The 20,649-nt window shown below is 39.0% G+C and overlaps 1 protein-coding gene across 1 annotated transcript in view; it reads left to right on the top strand.

The window, feature by feature from the left end:
• The window catches only part of Dcun1d1 (DCN1, defective in cullin neddylation 1, domain containing 1), a gene marked incomplete in the record, with an annotated part of 40,823 nt that overhangs the window by 16,686 nt on the left and 3,488 nt on the right, over positions 1–20,649 (top strand). The window contains 5 exon segments of the mRNA XM_013513568.1: positions 2,485–2,701; positions 5,037–5,205; positions 8,858–8,988; positions 20,247–20,329; positions 20,556–20,649. Of these exon segments, the coding sequence (XP_013369022.1) occupies positions 2,527–2,701; positions 5,037–5,205; positions 8,858–8,988; positions 20,247–20,329; positions 20,556–20,649 (652 nt within the window).

Genomic DNA, 20,649 nt, shown 5'->3' with positions numbered 1-20,649 from the left:
CAGAAATAAAAATCTATCGTTTTTGTTTTTTTTTTTCTTTCACCCCAGTTTTTCATCCCCTTCTTTTCTATAAAATAGTTCTTTTCTTTGAATTTTTTGATATGATAATGTCAAAATCAGAATAGTTTCTGGTAGCACTTTTATGGCCTGAGAAAAGGGGGTGGTAGTCTCCTAAATAGGCCTGAAAAGAAGGCTGGATTTGTAGTCTACTCTAGGACAGCCTTTGATACTACAGAATTGAGTAGATCGTCCCTCACAGGGAAAAACGTGTTAAAACTTATTCTAGGCACAGAAAGCTGTCAAATGAATAGAGTACATTATAAGTATGTGACGTGTACTTCTGTGTTCTCCCGAAGAGGATTACAGTGTCAGCGTACCATGTGGTTCAAGGGAGAAAAAGATACTAATTTTTAAAATAATAGAGCAATAGTTGAAATCAAAATTGTTTTATCTTCCCTGGCATTTGATGTCATTGAATTTGTTTTCATTGAATAATCTCAAAGAGGAAGTAGTTTTCAGAAGAGAAGAATCTTAGATATTTGGGAGATGTGTCATACAATGAGATATGACTTACCTGATGTCCGTAGGTGGTAATTAGTACAATAGCAATAGGTTAGTGTATTCAGAGCTTCGCAGTTTTGATGGAGAACAGATGTTGAAAGTTTTAATATATAATTCTAAATAGTAACATTTATGAAGAAGAAGTGTTTGACCAACAGCTCAGACTCCTGGGAGTAAGCCTATTTGATACTGCAAGAGATAGGATTGGGGTTTTTTTTTCTTGGAAACAGGGTCTCTCTGTGTAGTCCAGGTTGGCCTTGAACTCCTGCTGATGATCCTGCCTCACCCTTCTTAGTGCTGGGATTATAGGTGTGTGCCACCATGCCCAGCGGGGTTGGTTTTTCATATGTGATTTGTATCATTTTATTTTTATTTTGTGTTGCATAGAAATATCTCTGGTGGTCTTTTTGCTGAGAATCCCGGAAACTTGATAAATATGTACAGCCAGCATTGTTGTTTATGGAGAGACTACTAAGACTCGGGTATGAGCTCTCTTTGTTCTTGTCTAATTTCAACCAAACAACTTGAGTGGGTTTTGTGAACCAGTGCCTCAACTTTCCCGGTGTGCTTCCTTATCTATGCAGTCAGAGAGGTGAGGGTTGCGATCTGTTGGTTTGGGCCAGATCATAGATTCTGGGGTTCTCAAATGTGTTTCTTAAACTACACAAGACCTGTAAGTGTGTGCTGTTCTCAAGTGTTTTCTCTCTCTTCATTTACCATAGTACTAGCATAAGAGGAACCCAGCTATTTTGCTGAGAGACTGTATCAGGAGGGGAAGAATATCACTGGGGAGGCCGGAGTTGTGCAGGAGACCTAGACTGGGTGAGAGGGGAGGGCAAACATGGTTCTGGGCGAGAACCAGGCCTGGGAGAGAGGGGAGGGCCTCATTACTCTGCCTCATTTTTTTGGGGTTCAGATCAGATGAGAAGTGAATCCTTGTCAGCCTGGGACAGACGAAGACGTTATTACAGTAGAAGGGCTTTTTGAAGAGAGCAAGGAATGGTTCCTGTTAGGCTCAGGCTAAGAAAAAGAGGTGATTTCTTCAGTAGAAAGGAGAGGGGGTAATCTACTTAAAAGTTGCAAATATGAGGAAATTCTAGTGATAAGAATACTGATATTCTGTTGCTTTCTTTTATTTGTTAAAAGTGGCAGAAAAAGGCTGGGAATGTGGCTCAGTGGTAGAGCTCTTGCCTTGCATGCATAAAGCCCTGGGTGCAGTCCCCAGCACCACACACACACACACATACACACACACACACACACACACACACACACTGGGCATGGTGGCACATGCCTGTAATCCCAGCACTTGGGAGGCTGAGGCAGGAGGATCGCTGCAAGTTTGAGGCCAGCCTGGGCTACAAAGTGAGTTCAAGGCCACCCTGAACTGCCTAGTAAAACCCTGTCTCAAAAAAAAAAAAAAAAAGCAGAAAAACAATACAGATAGGATGACATAGCTTTAGGGATCTTTTATAGAAGATATTAGTACTGCAGCAAGCACCTGTTAATCTCATTGTTCTCCAGGGTCTTTTGACTGACTGGCTGAATAGTGCCGCTTCTCCCCTCCCCCTCCTACCCTCCCTTTTGGAGCTTTGTGCTTGGTTAGGGTTATGAGAGCAGTGGTGCTTCCCTTCTAGAGCCTTTGTACTGCTCTCAGTGCCGCTGTTCTTAGGAGAAATGCAGGGTGGGTGAGCGTCCTTAGCCCTGGCTAGTTTCTTTTTCCAAAACTACTAAATTTCATGTTACAGATTTTTTAGAAAAATTACCTTTCTGATTATTATTAAATAGATCAAAAATAAACCTTAAGCTAAAATGTTTCAATGTTTTATGAGGAAAAATACTACTGAGAATGATTAACCAGCAGAAAAACTTAGTGTTATGTGATTTTACATAGAGTTTCAGTTTATTTTCTGGTTTCAATAGAACAAGTTGAAATCATCGCAGAAGGATAAAGTTCGACAGTTTATGATCTTCACACAATCTAGTGAAAAAACTGCTGTAAGTTGTCTTTCTCAAAATGACTGGAAGTTAGATGTTGCAACAGATAATTTTTTCTAAAATCCTGAACTTTATATACGAGAGAGTGTAAAAGGATCATTGGACAGGAAGAAGTTAGAACAACTATACAATAGATACAAAGGTGAGTGTTTGCTTGTGACTTTAAATATTTTGAACTAGGTTTTCTAAAGTTATGGGCTTGTGAGAAAGCAAATATTACATAGAAAGTAAGCTGGGTGGGTGTGTCCAGCAGAACTCTGTAGATTTAGAATTACTTAAGCAGATCTGAGAGGAGAAATTATTTTCTCTGTTCACTAAAATAACTTCTTGGCTCATTCCTCCTTTTTTTTCCTCCTGTATTATCCAGTTTGAGACTAGCAGATCAGGGGCTACCAGTCCCACCCCCCCTTTCTGTGATACTGGGGATTGAACCCAGGGACTTTGCACTGAGCTACACTCCCAGCCCTATCTTTAGTTTTTATTTTAAGACAGGGTTTTCCTCTTTCCCAGGGTGGGCTCCCATTTGGTGATCCTCTTGTCTCAGCCTCCCAAAATGTTGGAATTATAGGTGAGGGCCACCATGCCTGGCTACCTCGCCGCAATTTTGTGAAACTCTGCTGAACCAATTTTTTGTTTTTGCTGGAGACGGTCTCCCTATGCAGTTCATGCTGACCTTGAACTCACTATAGAGCCTAGGCTGGCCTCCAACTCATGTTGATCCTCCTGCCTCAGCCCCCCCTCAAGTGCTGGGATTACAGGCGTGAGCCACCTTGCCTGGCCCTACTACACCAGATTTTAATAAAATTTGAATAATGACTTGAAGGAATTATAAAATAACATAAACTTCTTTTTGTTCTTTTTTTTTTTTTTTTTTTTTTCTTAATTTTTGAGATAGGGTCTTACTATTCAGTTCAGGCTGGCCTTGACCTCATGTAGTCCTGGCTGGCCTCAAACTTGCAGCGATCCTTCTGCCTCAGCCTCCCAAATTCTGGGATTATAGGCGTCTACCATAGCTGGCAAACATACACTTTTTAAAAATTAAGCAAGGCGAGGTGAGGAACATATAACTGTAATCCTAGATATTTGGAGGCTAATGCAGAAAGATTGTTAAATTTGGGGCCAGCCTGGGTAACTTAGCCAAACCCTGGTTTAGAAAGGCCCCTAGGTCAATACAAAAAATAAAATAACAAAGAAAAGGACTGTGGATGCATTGTAGTGGTAGAGCACTTGACTAGCATGTGTGAGGTCCTGGGTTAAACTCCTAGTACTCTTCAAAGAAACAAACAAACCAGGGTGTAATAGGTGACTAAATGAAAAATTAATAGCTTTTTTACCTTTATATTTATTCACCAAATTTAGTAACCAATATTTAATAGACAGATGTGGATACTGCTGTATTTTTTGTTTATATAAATATGTATGTGTATATAATTTCAATTTTTTTCTGAAAAGTTTATGCATGATTTATGCTCCATATCAAATGATTTTTATTGTTAGAGTTATTGCCAAATAACTTCTATTTTATTTATTCATTTAGTTAGTTAGTTACTTTGGTACCGGGAATCAAACTCAGGACCTTGCACTTGCCAGGCAGGTGCTGTGCTGCTGAGCTATCTTCCGAGCCCAGATAACTTTTAGAAAGGTGTTAGCAAGTCATGTTTGATAGTAGCATTCACTTCCTCTCTTCCTTTGTATATATCATTATTTTGAAATTTTTGATAAATATTTTTTCCTTTAAATAACAGATATAGAGGCTTATATTAAGATAGGATTGCATAGTTTGTAGTTTTTCTGAAACTCTTCAGACATGATTGTTATGGTAAAAATGAACTTTGTTTAAGGAAAAAAAAATAATTTCTGAACTGAGAATGTTGCTCAGTGTTCCAGTACTTGCCTAGCATGCAAGGTCCTGGTTTTGATCTTTAGCATGGGTCAGGGGGACTAAATGAGATTTCTATACATAATATTACTAATTTAGAATGCCTTCTTAAACAAAATCTGAGCTGGGCACGGTGGCACACACCAGTAATCCCAGCACTCTGGAGGCTGAGGCAGGAGGATCTCTGTGAGTTTAAGGCCAGCCTGGGCCACAAAGTGAGCTTAAGACAAGCCTGAACTGCATAGCAAGACCCTGTCTCAACAAGACCCAAAGAAAAAAAAAAAGGGTAAACAAAATCTGGATATGTTGGGTCATGATCCCTTGTCCCTGTACAAGGTCATATCTGATTTTCTCAATGTGTTTAAGTCTGGGGAAATTTTCACATGGATGTATACCTTCCTGTAATCTTTAATAATATTGTTTGTGGGACAAAGTGGCTTTAATTATTATATAGGAAAAACATCCACTAGAGTAGGTCTGTGTCTTTGGTATATTGTGATCTTTTTAAAATGGAAAATGAAGTGTTGCCTTTTCAGTTTTAGGAATGTAGCATAATAAAGTATGGCACTAATTTGATACTGCCTTGTTACTTTTAAAGATCCTCAAGATGAAAATAAAATTGGAATAGATGGTATACAGCAGTTCTGTGATGACCTGGCACTTGACCCAGCCAGCATTAGTGTTTTGATCATTGCATGGAAGTTCAGAGCAGCAACACAATGTGAGTTCTCCAAGCCGGAGTTCATGGACGGCATGACAGAATTAGGGTGAGTATGTAACGACCATGAGAAGTTAGGCACAGTGCCATGAGAATTATGGAACTGAGTTATAGCATCAGTTTGTTTCTTTCCCCAGTGCTGAGGATCAGACCCAGGTTTTGTATTGATCTATTTCTCTTGCTCTTTCAATTTTTTTTTTTTTTTTTTTTTAAATTTTCAGGTAGGGTATCACGAAGTTGCCGTAGTCAAGCTCTAACTTGTGATCCTTCTGCCTCAGCCTCAGGGTGCTGAAATTATAGGCGTGTGCCACGGTCTCTGGCTTGTCATCAGTTTTTAAATGTAAATTTAAGATTATTGGTCCACAAACATTAGTATAAATAGAAATGAGTTTTCTGTGGTTGTCAAGTTACCTATATATATATAATTGTTATGGGTTACTCTACACTGTATTTTCATTTTCATTTGTTTCTGATTCACTAATATTAAAATCGCTAAAATTAATAATGAAATGAGGGGAAAAAAAAAGAAATGAGCAAGGTTGTAAGTTATTTCCTGATGTGTGGCCGTGAGCCCTGAATTGATAAAATCTTAGCATGTAAACACTGGAAGGTTCCTTAGAAGTTACTTGCTGCCCTTTGTTCCATTTATGCCTTGACAGCTTGATTACCCGAATGACTTGGATGAATAGATGGAAAAGTCATGGGTGGAGATTTTACTTATGACATCTAGTTGTCTTTATTTATTGAGACTGCAAAATATTCCATTTTTGGGTAGGTAACAGGCTGCCCTTTCTTTTTTAGTGGACCACTGTTGGTAATAATAACTAATGTGAATTGAACATTCTTTTATTTCAGTAACTGTGTTAAGCACTTTACCTACTTCCTTCACAGTTTTGTAATGCTTACACCCTCATTTTAGAGACGAGCAGACAAAAAAATTATAGAAATAGGTAACGTTGGAGTCAGGATGGAACCCGGGCGTTCCGCTTTTTGAGCCTGGGGGCCCTTGTCATCAGTCAGGATCCAGTCAAGACAAAAACCACACCAGTTTTTGGAGCAGGGAAAATTAAAAGAACTGTTTTACTATGTAAAATAAAACACTAAGGTGTGACAGAGTACCTAGCAGCAGACATTGCCCCCACTGGGCTGAGTGAAGTGAGTATTCTGGGAAGGAACGGAAGACATCCTAATGTATGCAGTGATTGATGGAGAGGGTGGAAGAGGAAGTGTGACCACTGCAGAAGCAGGGGCACTGCGGTGATGAAAAACTAGGTAGAGGTCACGTGCTGGAGAGCTGTCACCAAAACCGCTGTCCTCTACAGAAATAACAAACTGAGGTGAAAGTTCCTCCATCTTCTTCCTGCCTTTCATTGCCCCCTCTTGGTAGAGCCTACTGTTGAGTAACTGGCAGGAAAAATGAAGCCTGTTGCTTTGTAGCCCACTGTAGGACAAAGAAGAGTGGGATTAAGCCAGGTGGGGTGGAGTGTGCCTCTCACATCAGCTCCAGGGGAGACTGAGACGGGGGCTTGTTAAATTCAAGGCCAGCCTGGATAATTTAGCTAGACCCTGTATCAAAATAATGAAGAGCTGAGCATATAGTGCATTTGCCTACTGTGCTCAGGGCCCTGGGCTCAATCCCTAATTATAGCCCCCCCCCCACCCAAGAAGGGCAGGTTTAAAGATAAGAGGCAAGCTGGGCATAGTGGTGCACACACAGGTGTAATCTCCTGAGTCAAGAGGATCTTGAGTTCCAGGCCAGCCTGAGCTGTGTTTGTGAGACACCCCCTACGCCATTGCTGGGAGGGAATAAATTAATAACCTTGCCTGGACTATCCTATAGCCAGAGACATCTTCCTGAGCATGGATTTATTTTTTTTTAGTGCCAGGTACAGTTGAAATTGAATTCATGTAAAATGTGATAAGCTTCTAGTCTGAAATTTCATTTTACAACTGGTGATCTAGAAGATGTCATAAAGAATATAGGAAGAGGGCTGGGCATGGTGGCGCATGCCTATAATCCCACCACTTGGGAGGCTGAGGCCGGAGGATTGTTGGGAGTTTAAGACCAGCCTGGGCTACAAAGTGAGCTCAAGGCCAGCTTGAACTGCACGTAAGACTGTGTCTCAAAAAGAGCAAAAAAAAAAAAACAAAAAAACTATCTATCTTATCTATCTATATGAAGAAAATAAAAGCAAAAATGATTAGAAGAGAAAAAAGTAGACTAATTTTCTTTTTGATGGCATCTTTACAAAATGTGTATTTCTCTTTTATGAGAAAAGTAAATCGTGGTGTACTTAGCTTTCCAACTTTTGAAAGTTGAATGTTTTGCAGATATAGAAAAAAAGTGTTGATTTGAGATAATTCAGTTAGAAGTGGTAGCTGATATTTATTGTTGTACTTTGTATATAGCAAGAAGCAAGTTGTCAGCAAGAGGCCACGTTTCCCATTATTGTGGAAGCCAGATGTGTGGGGAAATCCTGTCTGTGCAGTGTTTGTGATTGTACCGATGATTGTAAGGCCAGTCACTGTCTCTTCTCATCTTCTCGCGGAAGCTGACTTCCGTCAGCGTGTTGATAATTCTAGGGAATTATGTAATTAAAAGTAACAGCTCATTTCTTTCTTTTTTTCTTTTCTTTTTTTTTTTTGTCTTTTTGAGACAGGGTCTTGCTATGCAGTTCAGGCTGGCCTTGAGCTCACTTTGTTGCCCAAGCTGGTCTCGAACTCACAATGATCCTCCTGCCTCAGCTTCCCAAGTGCTGGGGTTACAGGTGTGCGCTACTGTGCCCGGCAGTTTATTTTAAAAATAATAATTAGTTCTAATATGTCATCACTCCAGACCTCCTCCTATTTCACTTCATATAAGTTCCTTAAGCTTAGTTTTGCTTTTTGAGCTTTTAGTGATACAGTCAGCTATAGTCCCAAATTATTAATTGGAAATTTTCGGAAATAAACAATCTATAAATTGTGCATTTGGGGGGGCGGGGTACCAGGAATTGAACTCAGGACCTTGTGCTTGCCAGGCAGGCACTGTGCCACTGAGCTATATCCCCAGCCCAGATTATGCATTTTTCTAAGTACTGTGATGATATTTGCCATCCTGTTTTGTCCTGCTTGGGATGTACATCTTCCCTTCGTCCAGTGTGTCCTCACCATATCTGCTACCTGCCTGTTGTTTAATAGCTGTCTCAATTATCAGCTCCCCTGTATCTGTATCTCAGTGCTTTCATTCAGTAACCTTCTTAGTAATGGTCCGAGAATGCAGGAGTAAGACACTGGCAATTTGGATATGCCCAAAGTAGAGCCATAATGTGCTTCCTTGAAGTGAAAAAGTATATTTTGAGAGACCACATAACTTTTTACAGCATGTTGTTAAAATTCTCTTGTATTGTTAACTTTTTACTGTGCCCAGTTTATAAATTAAAAGTTATCGTAGATATATGTGTAGGAAAAAGGGATAATAATTGGTACTATCTGAAGTTTTAGTCATCTACTGAGAGTCTTGAAACATAACCCCTTTGGTTAAGTGGGGTATTACCATATTTATTTATATAATGTAAAAAGATGAAATGCCAACTATCTGATTGTTTTAAAAAGAAGTGCTAGGAAGTAAATATAAGCCCTCCTAGAAATAAATAAGTTACATTTTTAATTTATAGTAAAAAAGTTAACCTTTTTTTTATAAACTTAATTTTATAATGTAGATGTGACAGCATAGAAAAGCTAAAGGCTCAGATACCCAAGATGGAGCAAGAATTGAAAGAACCAGGACGATTTAAGGATTTTTACCAGTTTACTTTTAATTTTGCAAAGAATCCAGGACAAAAAGGATTAGGTAAGAATATTTTAAAATTATATTTGGTTTTTCAGATATATATAAATACCTCGACAGTATCACTTTTGCAATAAAAGTTTTGTGTTTAGAGCGTAAAGTAATAAATATTTGCATTATTGGAACGCAATACGTAGTGTGAACTTTTAGTCAAAATACCATACATACTGGGTAATAGGTATCATATTTGAATCACTGATGTTTAAGAAATAAAAAATTGTAAATACAGAAAATACTTGTTAAAATTCCACTGACATTTATTTACATATGCATCTTCCATTAATAATCCAGAAGATATTTTAGGAGCTATAGAAATAACATTATAAGATTTCTAAGTCGTAGAATGGCCAGATAACTTTATTCTTTTTATTTGAAAACTTTTAGGAAAGGGTGAAAAAGAAAATCTTAATCTTACTATCCAGAAGTAATTGTTAACAGCGTAGTTCATTTTAACACTTGACCACCTTGACTCATTAATAGTGTAGCTCACTCACTGTGTACTAAAAGCAACACAGGCACTCCTTGTTCAATGACCGAATTGTGGTCCTGCTTCGGTCCTGCAGCCGGGTCATTTAATTTAACTGATTGCTAAACGAAGACTTATATAGAGTATGAACATTACAATATTCAAAACAAGAAAATGGGTCAGAGCAAATTCCACCTTGATGATTTTACTTATACTTTCACAACTCTTACATGCAGTACTGTAATGTATAACAGAACATAAAGCTATAGTAATGGAGTATATAGTACAATCAGCAAACTGACAATACTCCTTTTCCATACCAAAAAAAGACATTGAGGGTCTATAAAAAAGATGTATAGAACTGTACCAAAAATATATATATATATGGGTTTAAGTCCAAGAGGCAGGTCAAAAGTCCTAACATTCATCCAACAGGTAGGTTGTTAAACGGGGAATACCTGTATTCACTTTGCTTTTGGGACAGCTGGGGAGCATAGAATTTACCTCCCTTTTATTTATTTATTTTTTTTTGGTTTTTCTCCGGGACTGGGAACCGAACTCACGACCTTGCGGCTTGCCAGGCAGGCGCTTTGCTGCTGAGCTAAATCCCCAGCCCCTACCACCCTTTTAGAAAAAGAGGAAAATGAGTAAGAGTCAGAGTGGCTGGGAAATGCTGTCTGGGCCAGGTGGGATATGAGCTAAGGGAATTGGTATTCTAGACAAGGGAAGATAAAAGGTATTTTAGTAAAAGGATTGTTGTGTTTGAGGTTCTAAAACCTCAGAAATGTTTGGATTTTTTGAGGAAGAGAACATGCATTGGTTTTATTCTAGTAGGGATGCTTGTTTGGAGATTACATTGTTGAGACACAATCATACAGGCTTTTGAAAGTGGGACAAAAAGGTTTAAAATTGGAGTATGTGGGAAGTGGGGAGCCACTGAAGATTTTGGTTACAGCAGTAGCTTCTGTTTAATGTGAGCTTTCGTTATGTTTGGCATTGTGCTAAGTATTTCACATACATTGCTTCTTTTAAAGTTTAATAATTTTCTGAGTTTGGGTGTTTTTTGTTTTGAAGATTTTTTTTTTTTTTTTTTTTTTTGGAGACCGGGCCTACTGGTGTTGTTCTGGCTGGCCTTGAACTCACCATTAGTCCAGGCTGGCCTTGAAATTGTAGTGAGAGCCTCCTGCGTCAATAGTTTACCACCTGCTGAGTACCAGGGATGTGGTCATACAGTACTAGTCAGTCTTTTATCCTTGATCTGTAGGTGAAGAAATTTAAACACAGGAAAGTTAATAACTTAACCAATGATGGAAGTAAAGTGATTGTTTTGTCTTTGTAGTGCTGAAGATAGAACCCAGGGCCTCACATGTGCTAGACAAGCACTCTCCCACTGATTTACATGCCTAGCCCTTGCTTTTGTTTTTGTTTGTTTTGTTTTGCTTTGCTTTGAGGCAGGGTCTCCCTCTAGTTCAGGCTGGCCTTCAACTCACTATATAGCCCAAGCTCAAACTTGCTGTGATCATCCTGTCTCAGCCTTCCAAGTGCTGGGGACTGTAGGTGTGCACCACCACACCTGGCCTTTGTTTTTCAAGAGCCAGTAATTGGAGAGGCTCATGGGGACCATAGTACTAACCCTTCATTATATTTTAGGTAATAGGAGGAGGAAAAAATTGTTGAGAAACAGAGGGAATTAGACCAAGGAAGGGATTGAAAGCTAGAGAGAAAGGGGTGGAAGTACATTTGTAATGAAGAGCTACCCTAAAGAGGGACTAAGCGTGATTGAATTGACTAAGGTTTATGAAACGTGTAAGTCAGAGTTCTGATGAACCCTTTGTTCCAATTGATTGTGTAGTTTAAGCTGGATTTTCTTCTTAATGTATTTTTATTTTTAATGAACACATTGTAATTGGGCATATTTATGAGCTCCAGTGTGAAATTTCAGTACATATATATAATATATAATGATTAGATAGGTGGATTTTGTTCTTACAGGGAAAAAAATTTTTCATTTTGCAGGAAAAATAAGCTGAAGTAGCTAGGATTAGTTTATCTGTAGCCATCAGTTCACTGGCTGTTTTTATAGTTTCTTCTTTCCTTCCCATAAATAAAAATTTGTGAAACCCTTAGAATTTGCTTTATTTTTTTTATTTTTAAAATTTTTTTAGAATTTGCTTTAAAAGGATTATTTTGTGGTACTCTGAAATGGGTACAGTATTTTGATAAGATTAAACAATTTGCAAATGTCAGATTGGTCTAAAAGGACGAAACCCATTTCCTAGTTGTCTTTTACAGCAGCACAAAATAAGTGGTGTTTTCGATGAATATGTAGTCATGGTAGTAGTTTAAATTTTTATTATATGATGAAAATAGCACAAAATTGCATTTTTAAGATATTGGATGTATTGATATGGTAAATTGGAATTTTAGATTATAGGAAAAAATTGAGTATTACATAAAAACAATAGATTAAAATTTGTTTACTTATTACCTAGTAAGTATTGTGCTTAAGAAAAACGTATATTGTTTAACGTTCATAGAGTTTGTGTTTTTCACTAAGAAGAAAATTCCGGAGATTGGTTGCACAACAGTGTGAGTGCACTTAACACTGGTGTACTTTAAAAAGTTACTGTGGTGAATTTTATGTTATGTATATTTAGCGACAATGAAAAACATTATTAACTTTTTTTTAGGGCAAGGATTTGAGACAGGGCTTCACTTTGCAGCCCAGGCTGTCCTCAAACTCATGCTGATCCTCCTGCTCCAGCCTCCCAAGTGCTGGGACTACAGGCATGTGCCACCATTCCCACCCAAAAATAATACTTTAAATCCCCCAGTTATAGAATGTATAATACGAAGGAGAGGGAAGAGAAAAAGAAGGAAAGACAGAACAAAAGACAAAAGATTTCTCTCTTTGTTTTGCACTGCTGTTAAGTGTCAGGAAATGTAATGACTTGCTTAGTCAAAGAGCTTAATTAAAAAGAAAATAGTTTTCTTGACAGCCTTTCTAAGGGTTCACAGGGCTCTTAAATTACAAGATCTGACAGAGAGGAATTAGACGACCATAGGAGAAGAGGTTAGACCCCAAGTGAATTGGCAGAGAGTGACAGTGACAATGGTTTGTAAATAGCTGTGCTAGTTACAAAGAGCTGGGATTTTCCTTATTTTTTCACTTTCTTTTTCTTCCCTGCTTTCCTCCCATCTGTCTTTCTATTAGTCTTCATTGTTGCAGTACTAAGGATTAACCGAGGGGCCTTCACACTGAGCAACATTCACAAGCCTTTTATATTTCATATATTTAGAATTCTTTTTTGTTTGTTTTTTCTTGAGACAGTGTCTCATTACATAGTTCAGCTAGCCTTGAACTCTTTACGGCCTCAAACTCCCAGCAGTTTTCCTGCCTCAGCTTGCCAAGTGCTGGGATTACATAGGTGTGCTACCAAGCCTTGCTAAGAATATATGTTTTTGAGGCCAAAAGAAAAGCCATTCCAGGTAGAAAGATTAGTGTGTCCAGTTGCTCAGAGGTGAAGGAATATTACACCTTTGAGGAACTCCAAGTAAGTTCATTGGACTAGAAGGATAAAGGTGTTTTATTTATTTATTTTTGTCTTTTTGAGACAAGGTCTCGCTATGCAGCTCAGGCTAGTCTTGAGCTCACTTTGTAGCCCAGGCTGGCCTCGAACTCGCAGTGATCCTCCTGCCTCAGCCTCCTGAGTGCTGGGATTACAGCCGTGCGCCGCCACACTCAGCCAAGTTGCTTTATTAAGGCAACACAAAATCATTGAAGAATCAACATAGAAGTATCACTAAGCTCATCCTGAAAAGGTCCATCTCAAAATATTATGGTCCTTTAAAAAGAGTGGTTAGGAGGTTGGGGCAAGAGGATCACCATGAGTTCAAGGCCATCCTGGCTACTCCGGCAAGCCTGAGCTATATAGCATGACCTTGTCTCAGAAAAAGGGAAGTAGAGTAAGATTAGAAGAAGAGATAATGGTTATCTAGCTGTTGCAGGAATTTAGCTAGAGATAAAGAGGACTTTAACATGCCTTTGCACTGAGCATGAATAAAAGATTTAAAAAACAAAATGAGAGCACTTCATTGCATTTCCTCACAATGAAAAATTGTCTTTCATTGAGCAATATTGTAGGCGATAATGGCATTCATTGAGAGAGAAAGGAATAGCAGTTCTGTGGAGGTGAAGTAGTGAATTCGTGAATTCAGCCCTGCTGAGTTTGCATTTGTTGGTGGATACCAGTTGAAGATGACCTTAGGTACTTAGCTCTGTGAGTCTAGAATACAAGAGATAGCTTTCAAATGCAAGCGTCACTAGAGGTTTTTGAAATCCACTGCAGTAGAGCCTAGAAAATCTGCTGAGAGAAGTAACAGGAGTGATTGTTACCAACACTGATTGTTACAGAACCCAGTATTTAGTAGGTGAACGGAGGGAGAGGAAGAGCCAAAAGAGAATAAGCAGGCCAAAGAGGACAGGATGGTCAGTAGATGCTGTCCCTGAAGCCGAAGGAGGTGACAGTTCCATTCAGAAGGTGTGCTCAGCTCTGTCAAATGTGGCAGAGATGAGTAAGGACACAGAAGTGTGTGTGTGGTACTCCTGTGGGTTAGTGTCATTGTGGGGGGTGATGGAGGGAGACAACAGGATTAAGAGTATGCGGGAGTGAAAAAGTGAAACAATTGACATAGACTACAAGCAGCTTCCTTTTACAACTTTCAGGTGTACACACTTAACTCTTGTAAGTTTCTTATTTTAGTGTATCATCTGACAAATGGAAATTTACAGGTATATTATGGTTTGTAGGTATTTGAATATTTCCTTGTTTTTCCTCCTATTTGTTTATTTGATATACTAGCACTAAACCCTAGAGCCTTTGCAATGAGCTACATCCCTGACCCCTTTTAATGAATTAACATTTTTTTGGAGCCTGAAAGCTATAATTCCAGCATGTGAGCGACTGAGGCTAGAAGATTACTGCAAGCCACCCTGGGCTACGTAGTGAGTTCAAGGCCAGCCTGGACTGTACAGTGCGACCCTGTCTCAAAAAACAAAAAGAACTTTTTGAGACAGGGACTCACTGAGTCACTAAGTTTCTCAGGCTGGACTCAAATTTTGAATTCCTCCTGTGTCAGCCTATTAGAGTGCTGGAATTACAGGTGTACACCACCATGCCCGGTTTGCCCTCCTTATTTTAAAAAAATTAGTTGAGAAGAAAAGAACACAAACACTAGTTAATAAACTTAGTTCTCATAAATTTAATGTATTTGAAGTGAATCAGGCATGCTCTTTTTATTTTTAACATTATCTTAATATTATTTCTGTTGTCCTGTTAATTTTATTTTTTTGTGTGTGGTACCAGGAATTGAACTCATGGCCTTGCGTTTGCCAGGCAGGTGCCCTGCCATTGAGCTATATCTCCTGCCCCAGGCATGCTCTTAACAGCAGATCTTTAGTCTCATTGGAACATTTACTATACTTGAGCCATGTTTATATGTTGAGTTAATAAAAGAACATAATTAAATAGCCTGAAAGGAAATTGAAGAAAGAGCTTTAAAGACTGCAAAGAATAAAAAAGAAGTACAATTGGGAATTGGTGTCATTATGGGGAGAGGAGAGTGTTGTCAGTTTTCTAGTTCCCTTAAAATGTGAAGATCTGTGGCACATGCTGGTAATCTCAGCATTGGGGAGGCTGAGGCAGGAAGATCATGAGTCTGAGCTACGTAGTGAGTTTGAGTCTGCCTAAACCATATAATATGAGACCCTGTTTGAAAAAATGAGGATCTAGTTTTGACTTTCAGATGTTTTCAGGAACAAACTATGTATAAAAGTAGAGAACTACATGTACTGTTTCAGGATTACCTGTGAAGGGAAGGAGAAAAAGAGTAGGTAGTATAAATGCGATAAGAGATAGGAGAGATTTTAAAAATTCAGTAACCCAAGTATGTTTCTCCAAGGAAGGGCAGGGTGAAGACAGCTTATTAATTGGCACTATCCCTTGAAAAGGCAGGATGATAAAAGGGTCTAGAATAGAGAGAGGAGGGGTTTCTCACAGAATAGAAGGAAGAAGAGGCATCTTTTCCACTGAATTTAAGAGAAGGTGGTGAAGGTGAAGAATGAACAGCTCCATATGTTCACTCAGTTTCTGAGGGCCTGCTGTGTGTTTCTTCTTCAGTTCAGGGAAGTGTGGTTCCCACCCTCAGGGCTTGTCATCCAGTGACAATGGGAGACTTTCTGCCTTATGTGGGTCTGTGTGTTTGTCTTTGAAGTAGGTGATTATATGTGTAGAGATGGAGGAGGGAGGTAAGGAAACTGGAAAACTGCATGGGAGAGATTGAAAAGGTTCTTGCCCTCCCGCCCCTTTCCACCCGTTTTGTTGTGTATGACAGTATCTCATTCTTCATGTCTGAGTGATAGTCCATTGTGCATCGGTTCCACGGTTTCTTTATCTATTGGTCCACTGATGAGCACCTGTGTTGGTTCCAGATGTTGGCTATTGTGAATAGTACTGCAGCAGACATTGGGGTACTGGTGTCAGTGTGCTACGCTTGGTCATTTCTTCTGGATATTTACCCAGAAGTGGGATAGCTGAGTGGCACAGCTATTTTTTGTTTTCTGAGGAACTTCTATGCTGTCTTCTCTATAATGGCTAAACTGATTTATCATGTTCTCGCTAATAGTGTGTAAGCATTCACTTTTCTCCATATCCTCGCCAGCATTTGTTGATTTTTTTAAAACCTCTTTTTGATAATGGCCATTTTGACTGGGTAAGATGGTATCGCATATTGGTTTTGATTTTTATTCCCTTGTTGCTAATATTGAGCATTTTTTCCTTATATTTGTTGCTCTTTCTACTTTTCTCAAGAAACATCTATTCATATCATTTGCCCGTTTTTTTTCTTGAATTGTGTGGGCTTTTTGTTGTAAATTTTTGAATTGCATATACACTCAGGATATTAGTCACTGATCAGATGAATAGTTTGCAAGTATTTCCTCCCACTTTATACATTGTCCATTCTGTTCTTTCTTTTGCTATGTAGAGATTCTTAGTTTGAAATAATTCCATTTGTCCCTAGTGTGCTTTTGTTTTTTGTGCTTTTGGGAGTCTTCCGAAAAAAAAAAAAATCATTACCTATATTGATGTTTTGAAGTGTTGATGTTTTCTTCATTGTTTAGATCTTATATTTAGGGCTTAGATCCATTTTGAAGTGATTTTCTTTTTAATATGGTGAAAGTTAGGGCTCAGATTTCAATATGGAGATCTAGTTTGTCCAGCATCATTTATTGAAAAGACTGTTTTCTCTCCAGGGTATGATTTTGGCACCTTTGTCAAAAATCAGTTAACTGGCTATAGATACGTGGTTTTGTTTCTGCACATCTATTCTGTCTAGTACCATGCTGTTTTAGTTACTATATCTATGTAGTATGTACCAAAACCTGGCAGTATGGTGCCTCCAGCTTTATTTTTTTCATTCGGGATTGCTTTTGGCCATTCATTTGTTTGCATTGCTCTGGATTTTGAAGTTAGAGCCTATGTGTTCTAGGAAAGTGCTCTATTACCGAGCTATATTTTTAGCCTCTGTTTGGGATCTTTGGGCTTCTATGTGAGGTTTTTTTTTTTTTTTTTTTTTTGGGGTACCGGGGATTGAACTCACAAACTCACAACCTGCTTGCCAGGCAGGCGCTTTTACCACTGAGCTATATCCCCAGCCCCCTGTGTGAGTTTTATGATAGCTTTTACTGGTTCTGTGAAGAATGTCATTGGTATTTTGATAGGAATTGCATTAAATCTGTAAATTGTCCTGGTAGTTATGGACATTTTAACAATACTAATTCTTCTAATCTCTAAACATGAGAGATCATTTTTCATTTTTTTTTAATGTTAGTTTCTGTCATCGGGGTTTGGTAAGTTTTCATTATAGAAGTCTTTCACTTCCTTGGTTAAATGTATTTTCTTTTATAGCTATTGTGAATGAGATCGCTTTTGTGATTTCTCTCTCGGCGAGTTTGTGATTGGTATAAAAAATGCAGCTGGTGTTTGCATATGGATTTGGTATCTTGCAGCCTTAAAGAATTTATCAGTTCAAGTGGTCTTTGGGTGGAGTTACTTTTATGGAGGATGTGGTTTTAGGTTATCGTGGTTATATGACTTTTCTTAGGGATGTTGAAATCCTTCGGAGTGATGGCAGAACATGGGATCAGAAGACTGTGAAGCAGTTGCCAGAGACATCAATGAAAGTGGTGGGTTCCAACAAGAGCTTCTTGGGTGCGAGTAGAGATGAAGATAAAGTGCTGCAGCCGCCTGGTGTTTGTTCCGTAGAACATGGTTGTTCCCATGCAAAAGTTCAAGATGCAGGAGCTTAGCAGTGTTGTAATGGGCATTCCAGTTATGCGGTAGAATCAGGAGGACAAACGGAGAATGAAATCAGAGGGGAAAAAATCACCCTTATGGGAATTGGGATGAGAATACCAAAAAAAAGGAAAAAAAAGGCCAGAAAGGTCTGCATTTTGGATGGTACTTAGGGAGGACAATAGATGGGATTAACTGACTTCAGACATTTAAATAGAATTCTGATATAATACATATTATAAGCAATATATATATAAATATATAAACAATATATACATTGTTTAGTGCCTGCTTAACTGAGCTCCTGTGAGGGTAGCGTCCATCAGAAGGGAAATTAGCAAAGGAGTACATCAGTCACGTTCCTGTCGTTGGACACAGTGCTCAACTTGAAGGAGGAGAGGTTTATTTGGGTCAGTTTTAGAACTACCTGTCGCTGGTGGGCTGGCTCCAAGACAGAAGGGCTCAGAGAGGAGAGCTGCTCATCCCACGCCATCAGGAGGCGGGGGAAGACGGGAGGAGCCAGGGGCCAGAATCCACCCTCCTGGGTCACGCCCCAGCCGCTGCTGCCTCCACCCCTGCCCCACCTTCTACCTGCACATTCAGTCCCGAGCTCACTAGTGATTAACCCAGTGATGAGCATAGTGCCCCAGGGCCCAGTCACCTTCCAGAAGCCCCACCTCTCAACATCAGACTTTGGGGGACGTTTTAGATCTAAGTCATCACTGGTGAGGCTGCTTTATTGTATTGGTAGTCCAGGTATTGGCCGCTCTCACTTCTGTGTGTTCTGTAGATGAGATAACGATACTGTATACAGCATGTGTCTTTCCTCCAGTCACTGATGGGACTGTTGAATGGGGGGGAATATTAACAGACTGGTAATGATAATGCTCCTGGAGCGATGGTTCTCTAGCTCATTCTTCTTCTCCTAATACTTGGGGAAATGTTTTTTAAATCAAGTTAACTATTCATTATCCTAGTTGCAAGTTCATTCTATGTGATAGGACATTTTCTGTATCATTAGAAAAAGTATTGAAAACTTCCTTCTTCTACTCATCTGAAAGTCCTCCTAAAAGAAAGATTGGTTCTTTACAATTTATTCTTAGTGGGTCTTCCAAATTTCTAGTATTTGTGATTTTTAGTTGATTTTCTTATAGGTACCTGTTTTTGTTAGTGAATCAGCATCAAGTTTACTTTATATTATTTTTAAAAATTGTAACAGCACTTGCCCACCTTTTTCTTTCCTGCCCTGTCACGCTTCCTCACCAAGAGTGGTTTGAGCTGTCGTGGTGGTACACACCTGCAACCCCAGCTCTCAGCAGGCTGAGACAGGAGGGGATTGCAAGTTTGAGGCCAGCCTGGGCTTCATAGCAAGTTTGAGGCTGGCTTGGGATATGTAGTGAGACCCTGTCTCAGACAAAACAAAGCAAAGAATGGTTTGAGCCGACATGTGAAAAGATTTTTTAATTTCCTGAGATATAATTCTCTGGTCCTGGAGATGTGAAGTCATTCATTAAAGGTAGACAACTGTCTTAACTCCTTCAGTTCCGTGACTGAATCACGGAACTTTGTCTTCTCTGTCACAGGACAAGTGAAGTGTAGTTCTTTGTTGTGTTGACAGTGCTGTCTCTGTATCTGCCTCTGCCCATGCCCAGCTAAAAAGTTATTTACTGCATGTTGTCACTGACAGACTTTTAGAAAGTCTCAATTTATTATACATTTTAGTTTTAAAATTAGTATTCTTAATGGCCTCCCTGTAGTCAGGACCATTTAGTTAACAACTTGGGAGGGTAAAATATTTAGGATTGTGAGTTGTCCTTTTCATTCCAACCTATAGGTGTATGTCAGTAATTCTCCATGGGGGCACATTTGTCCTCCAAGAGATCCTTGGAGCAATATCTGGAGACATTTTTCATTGTCCTCAGTGGGGGTGTGGCATAGCTACTCTTAACAGCAAGTAGCTGGAGCCAGAGACACTGCGGGATTTCCTGCATTGCACAGCAGAGTGATCTGGCCCAGAATGCCGAAAGTGCTGGAAGGCGAGGTACCTGATACACATTAACATTTTTGAATACTTAGAAGCTAGTGCACAAGCGAGGCACAGGCGCTGCCTGGCAAGCGCATGTCCTAAATTCGATTCCTGGTACCAAAAAAAAAGCTAGTTAGGTATATTTAGCTATCTTACCTGACTTTAGCTTTTGAGCAGCTCTTTGGGGTAAATGGTATCATTTTTATCCTGAGGGCGTTGAGGGGGACTATTCATTGCTGAGGAGGCTGGATACAGCAGGGTGCAAATCTTAGACTTTTGTTTGTATAAAATTTTTAATACATAAGTATTCATAATGCAAACTTTTTGGGAAAGTTTTATTTGTGGCTTTACCTGTTCTTTTGCAGGGAAATACATTTATAGTATTGAAGTACATAATTTATTTTTAATGTTACAGATCTAGAAATGGCCATTGCCTACTGGAACTTAGTGCTTAATGGAAGATTTAAATTCTTAGACTTATGGAATAAATTTTTGTTGGTAAGTTCATGTTTTCTGCGGTTTCATGTGTCTCTAAAATTATACTGCTCTTAAATTAACATCCTTTAAGGCATGACTAACTCATCTCAAACATATAGTGGACATAGAATGGGAAATTTGTTTACCCAAATTCCATTATACAGTTCTTTTGTACTCTTGTAGTTAACATCATCTCTGCTTTTTTCTAGCTCTCTTCAGTGATGTTTTCTGTTTTGTTTTTTTATAGGAACATCACAAACGATCAATACCAAAAGATACTTGGAATCTTCTTCTAGACTTCAGTACAATGATTGCAGATGACATGTCTAATTATGATGAAG

The sequence above is a fragment of the Chinchilla lanigera genome, unplaced genomic scaffold (assembly GCF_000276665.1).
Source record: "Chinchilla lanigera isolate Chin_1 unplaced genomic scaffold, ChiLan1.0 scaffold00019, whole genome shotgun sequence".
NCBI classification, from domain to species: Eukaryota; Metazoa; Chordata; class Mammalia; order Rodentia; family Chinchillidae; genus Chinchilla; species Chinchilla lanigera.
This window is presented reverse-complemented; position numbering and strand designations above follow the sequence as displayed.